This window comes from Dichomitus squalens (assembly GCF_000275845.1).
Source record: "Dichomitus squalens LYAD-421 SS1 unplaced genomic scaffold DICSQscaffold_20, whole genome shotgun sequence".
NCBI lineage: Eukaryota > Fungi > Basidiomycota > Agaricomycetes > Polyporales > Polyporaceae > Dichomitus > Dichomitus squalens.
The window spans coordinates 5049-11112 of record NW_006766902.1 but is presented as its reverse complement, the minus strand read 5'-3'; the positions used below and the strand labels follow the sequence as shown (position 1 = coordinate 11112).

Below are 6064 nucleotides of genomic sequence, written 5' to 3'. Positions count from 1 at the left end.
GTACCCATGGCGACGCTATTGTTCTCTAGCGCCCATTGTTCGTTCCCTGTATATAGCTGGATCCCTTGCTACCTGGAGACTCTAGTTTCGACCTCTTGTCTCCAGGTAAGCCATCGTGTATTTCGCTCTGTAGATACTTCGCTCAATACACAACTTGTCTCCAGTCCTGCCTGTTGAGCTCCGCTCCAGTCTCACTGCGATCAGAGCTCGTCGGCGCTCCTGCCTGCCTCGCTCGTCTCCACTTACTCGCTCGACAGTCAGTCGTAACACCTTGTCTTTGGTTGCTAAGCAGCCCCTCGAGTATATAAGGACCCCCTTAGGCGCTCCCTAGTCCCCATCTCGACCTCTTGGTCATTGGGACTAGGTGAGTGACCATAGCGTTGTATCTCTCTCTGATTGCTAATGTATAACTTGGTCATTGGGACTAGTCTGTCGCTGTTTGCGTGAAGACTAGCTTTCGTCGGTCCTGTGCCTTCGTGCCGGCCGCCGCTCTGCCCTCGTCGAGTTTCTTGATACGTTTATCCCTCCCTATCTCTCTCTTTTCCTTTCGGCTCCTTGCCGCTCGCCTACGGGGTTGTCGCCGAACGTCGACCCGAGTCTACGCGCCTAGTCGCCGCAACATTGGGCCTGATCTGGGGCAGGATCCGCTTGCACATTGACTTCGTCATAGAGTTGCTGGAGCTGTAAGGCACTCCGGTAAGCATTCATACTTGACTCTCCTCCCCCGTCCGCTTCCGCTCACGCTCGAGGTTGAGTCCTCTGACACCATCGACAATGTACTCGTGAAGATGACCATGCTCGAGGTCGAGTCCTCTGAAACCATCATCAATGTGCTTACCAAGGCACTGTGCCACCACGGCCTGCATCGACGGTAACGGACAGGTACACCAGGAGGACGATTGCCCTCCTTGTACTCGTCTTCATGGTCCGATTGTGCGTTGATAAGATATGCCATGTCATACTTTAGATCGCCCCATGCCGTGTTCTGCGCCTTCCTCTTCCGCTGCTTTGCAACCTAGCATGAAGGGTGCGTCAGTGCCCTCCTAATGTGCCTTTCACTTAGCAATACTGCTCACCGCAACAGCCCGTGCACGTTGAACACTGCGCTCCAGCTGCACCGTCTCTGTCTCTCCCTCCGGAGCCTCCTCGTCCTCATTGTTACACCCAAAACCATTGTTGTCCCCCACCCCGTCTTCACCACCATGTCTCGTACGGTGCGTTTGCACAGGCTTCTTATGATAGAGCCGGTACTCACGCGCAATGTACTCGAATTTTGTAGTGATCCGCCCCAGGAGGTGAGTGTCCTGAACCTTTGCCAGGTAGGGCGCGCATTGAAACTTGCGTGCGGCACCAGATGCGCGGACAGTGTTCTTGACTTGGCCAATCCCGGCAGCATTGACAGGGTCTGTCGCGGACAAGGCCCAATTGAAGCGCAGGTAGCGCGCGCCAGTCGCAGGATCAGTCGGCCACTCCTCATCATTGGAAGGGTAGCCCGGTATGTTCTTCTTGGCCAGGTTTCGAACACCCAGCAGGAGCTCATATGTGTCGTTTACCACAGCCTATCACAGGTTGCGCCATTGTAAGTATTTTCCCATGCGCACACATATTCAACTGCTCACCTTGATTGGGATCATGTTTGCCAGCTCTTTGCTTTCCAGGCCTGCAGCAATGCTGTCCGGGAGAGGTTCGGACGGTGGCTCGCCTGAGTTCTCTCCCACAGCCTCTGCTCCCTCACCATCCTCTTCCGCTCCGATATCGCCATCCTCTTCGATCTCACAGAAGGCCTCTACAAAGGCCAGCCTCTCTATCACGATCTTCAACTGCTCGTGCAGCCCCTTGTTCTCCTCGCGCAGAACGAGCAGAGCTTGTGACGTAAGTTTTTCGTTCCGTTTGAACGCGTTGTGGAAAACCCGGAATTCCTCAATTGTGCCATCTAGGCGCTGCACATTCTGGTTAAACCGGATCGTGGTCGGTGGTGTCGCCCCTAGGTCAGCCATGATGGGTATGGGGTGTATGGGTGAAGGGAATTGACGGTGAATATTCTCTTCCTCAGCTTTACATGCTAGTCCTAAGCTCTGTAGACGTCGCAGGAATTGCTGCTCAGCCTGCAGCTCCGCCTACCTCAGCAAGCCAACTACTCTCAACGTCGGCGGCAGTCCTATAGGGCATCTCGAGCTCTCAGTTTCCTTCAGGTCGACGTCATGCATGATCATGTATCATGCGCTTTATATGCCATGGTCAACGTAGCTCCGCCTCTGTACATATACTGCTCATGACTTACCTCAAACAATACCAGCGCTGCTGATGTGCGAGCAGTGGCATGAGCTCGCGAACAAAATAATGGGAGCACGCGCGTAGGCGGGATATCAATGCCGCGATCACTTAGACACTAGTGTATTGATTGGTATCGGTCATGCCATATAGGAATACCATTGATATGTGTTTCAACCTCGGACCTTCAGATTCCCCTTCCTGGGAATGCGCTGGGAACATGTGAGGAACATGATGAGGATATGGTGGGAAACGTAGTCATTGCATTCATATTCCCCAAACCGCGGGAATCTGGGGGGAATGTAATGGGAATCTGCTGAGAATGCGCTCATCCTGTCCATGTTCCCCTTCTTCCATAATCTGACGCTTCACGCTGTGCTACCACACTCCGACATCGAAGCGCTCGACAGGTTCACTTAACTTTCAAGTACCCGCCTTGGCAAACATTCACAACGCCTTCCAATATGCATCCTCCCATAGATAATGAAGACAAAAACACAGACAGAGTCATAAAATTACGGTTCAAAATACACCATAGTACAGTACTCTCTCTCGGGGTCAAGCTCAAGCCTCCTCCGAAGCAACCGCGCAGAACCGCACCCTCACCTCCTTCACGTCCCTTCGCACCTTCACAAGCGCGTCGCGGATGCGCTGTTCGATGGCCGTCGCTTCATTCACGCTCAGCTGCGCGGGCACGTGCGCTGTGAGGTCGACGAACATGTTCGCCCCAGTGCGCATCACCCGGAGGTCGCTGATGCCTAAAAGCGTCTGCGTGGTAGGTCGTGACTGCCCATCCGAGAGCGTAGCATCAGAAGGGGAGGAAGAGGGAAGGAGAGGGCGAAGGGCGTCGAACAGAACTGCTTTCGTCCTGGGCGAGACCCCTGCGTCGGTGAGCTGGCAGAACGCCGTCTTGAGCAGCCCCCAGCCCTGTTGGAAGATGAGCACCGACACGATGAGGCCTGTCGCAACACCCCGTCAGATATCGCGAATACAGCCAGGGAGGCCTATCATGACTCACCTCCTATAGGATCCAAAGGCAATTGAGGGAACCACCAGTTGCCCAGGATCGCGACAAATGCGACCGCGCTCCCAAACGCGTCGCTCCGATGGTGCACCGCATTCGCGAGCAGGACCAGGCTCCGCTCCTCGTCTGCGACCCGCTTCGTGATGCGATACAGCCACTCCTTCGCCACCACGCTCACCCCCGCGAACCACGCCACGTTCGGGTCCAGTAGCCCATCTCCGTGTCCTCCATCACCATGTGAGTGGACGTGCGCATGCTCCGCCGCGATCGAGGGTACGGCCTGCGCAACATCGAGTATCCGCGCCAGGACATCGTGCAAAGGCCCCGGGCCCATAGTTATGGTCGCGGTCGACAGGACCTCCATTAGCAAGGTCCACGAATGGAGCCCTATGCCGAGCGCGCCCCCGGTGAGCAGGATAGAGACCACGGTTGTACCCAGGACTTCAAACTTGCCGTACCCGTACGGATACCTCTCCGAGGGCGGCTGGCGGGAGAGACGCCAGCTGAAGAGCGTTATGAAATCTCTGATGAGGTCTTATGTGGGGCGGACTACGTTCGCTTTGAGCTTGACGGCAGTGGGTAGGAGAGAGGACGCACCGCCCAGACAGTGACCGGCATCCGCGAGGAGCGCGGCTGAGTTCATGTACCAGCCGGCTGCGCCTTTCGCGCCTGTGAGGACGACATTGGAGGTGAGGCTGAAATGTGATCTTGCTACCTCGGTCGCCTGTTTACCGGAGGGCCAGTCAGCACACGCTTAGTGTGACATGATAAAAGCCAAGGCGGTCATGGTGGGGAGGGAGAACACTGAATGAATCCGGACAGATGGGTGGGGGGTTGGGTGGCTGCTCGACACGACGACGTACCTTCGCCCTTCAATGCCTGCACAATCTGCTCCGGATCCTTCGCGTGTCCATCCTCGCCTTGGTCATGTCTGTGCACAAGAGACCTGAAGAAACCGTGAGAGTGGGAGTACGTATGAGAGTGCGCATGCGAGTGGGCATCGTGACTGTGGTCGTGGTCGTGCGACTCCGTGCCGCCTTCGGGCCCCTTGCCCTTAGACTGCGTAGAGTGCGCACGGCGCGTGGTAAGTGTCGACATACGAGTTGCTGGCAGGAGGAAGAGAGAGGCAAGGGAAGCAGGACTCGAAGGTGGGTTGCGAGTCCGAGAGAAGGTGTAGGTCGCGATCGCACGGGTCGCGTCGGTTGTATTTCGGGGCCGGCGGCGCCAGCAAACACTGCTGAATGACGTCGGTGTCTGCGGTATATATACGAGGGTAGGGAGACGCAATGTCCGGTTGAAGGAGTGAGAGACACAAGGCGGGGAAGAGTGGGCTCGATACGCGGCACAGCGCCTGAGCATCTCTGTTTGTGTCGTGGCACGATGGCTTCCACGTCAGGGCGCAGCCGTGGCGGAGCGAGGTCGTGGGTACGAAAACGCCGTCGTGGGCGAAGACTGATTGAGCACCATTGTCGGGGAGTTACTGAGAGCGGACAGTGGCTATTGCACGAAGGAATGAGACGACCAAGCTGCGGCGATGCCAGTGGAGGACCCGGGCGGTGAACACTCTGCCAATGACGTTAGGGTATGGTTAGAAAAAGAATCGTTTTCGAACAGAGAGTTATGAACAGGCGCCCGAATCAGGCCGTTTCTAACCGGGATTAATAACTGTTATTAACTCTAGCGTTATTAACTGTTAAGAAGATTTTCTAACGCCGCCGAGGTTTATTAACAGTCGTATTGAATCGATGATCACCACGCGTCCTATCATCTTGCCTGGCTCCCAATCTGCTACCCTATCCTCATTGTAATCCTTGTCTCCATCATCTGGTTCGCACAAAAGCATGCGCAAGGCTTAGGGCCTGTTCGGCAAAGAGTTGGAGTTACGAGTCACCGGCATTTTGTCACGTGGCGGCACTTCCGAGAATTTCTGCGCGAGTTAGAGTTACAGGAGCGGAGTATCCGTGAAATCCGGAGGAGACAAGCGCCCTGAACTCGTACATGTATCTAGTATACCAATAGCTATGGCTTATCAGATGGGCTCTGCTTCATCCCTGCTTCACCGTGGTCTACACAAGAGCAGCTGTCAAAATTCACCAAGCAATCCATCGGGCTCATATAGAGCGCCGAAGACAGGCTATAATAGCAGTAACTGTCATTATTTTGGCTGGGCGGGCCTTGATAGTAGCATGCTCTAATCCCTCAAGTAGGATGGCCTCACATCAGGAAAACGTCACGGACTTGGACCCATACTTGGGCCCAAGTTCATGTACTTGGACTCAAGTCCGTGTACTTGGCCTCAAGTCCGTGTACTTGGACTCAAGTCCGTGTACTTGGCCTCAAGTCCATGTACTTGGCCCCAAGTCTGTGTACTTGGCCCCAAGTCCATGTACTTGGTCCCAAGTACATGGACTTGACCCAAGTCTATATACTTGGGGTACTTGGGGTACTTGGGCCACAACTTGGACTTCACATGTTGACTTCAGTATACTCAGGCCTCAATTTGAGCAATTGGTGTTTTATCAGTCACACATCTTGTATACTTCTTATGTAATAATATCTATCATAGACAACCATACACTAGTTGTAAACCAGTCTGTTTTAAGGCTGTAGAAGCAGCTTTATAGTCTATTAGAAGAAGGGCAATAACATGTGATAGAAGACTTTAAGTTGTTACAATGTGCTTGTTTCAGTAGTGATACAGAGGTACAATATCCAGATAATGCTCAAGAATAGTGGTATCAGTGGTGGATGTCCAAGTTCTGCTATGGT

The 6064-nt window shown here is 54.2% G+C and overlaps 2 protein-coding genes across 2 annotated transcripts; both read right to left on the bottom strand.

The window, feature by feature from the left end:
- Positions 1 to 606: 606 nt before the first annotated feature.
- On the bottom strand, positions 607 to 1997 carry DICSQDRAFT_171076 (uncharacterized protein; the record flags this gene model as incomplete). The annotated part of the gene is made up of 5 exons (XM_007366714.1): positions 607 to 681; positions 743 to 813; positions 871 to 1015; positions 1077 to 1559; positions 1620 to 1997. The coding sequence occupies 5 exons, from the start codon at positions 1995 to 1997 to the stop codon at positions 607 to 609; spliced, it is 1152 nt and encodes a 383-aa protein (XP_007366776.1).
- Positions 1998 to 2835: 838 nt separating this feature from the next.
- DICSQDRAFT_62807 (cation efflux protein) lies at positions 2836 to 4393 on the bottom strand (the record flags this gene model as incomplete). Its single annotated transcript, XM_007366713.1, has 4 exons — positions 2836 to 3230; positions 3290 to 3829; positions 3893 to 4002; positions 4149 to 4393. The coding sequence occupies 4 exons, from the start codon at positions 4391 to 4393 to the stop codon at positions 2836 to 2838; spliced, it is 1290 nt and encodes a 429-aa protein (XP_007366775.1).
- Between the last annotated feature and the right edge of the window lie 1671 nt (positions 4394 to 6064).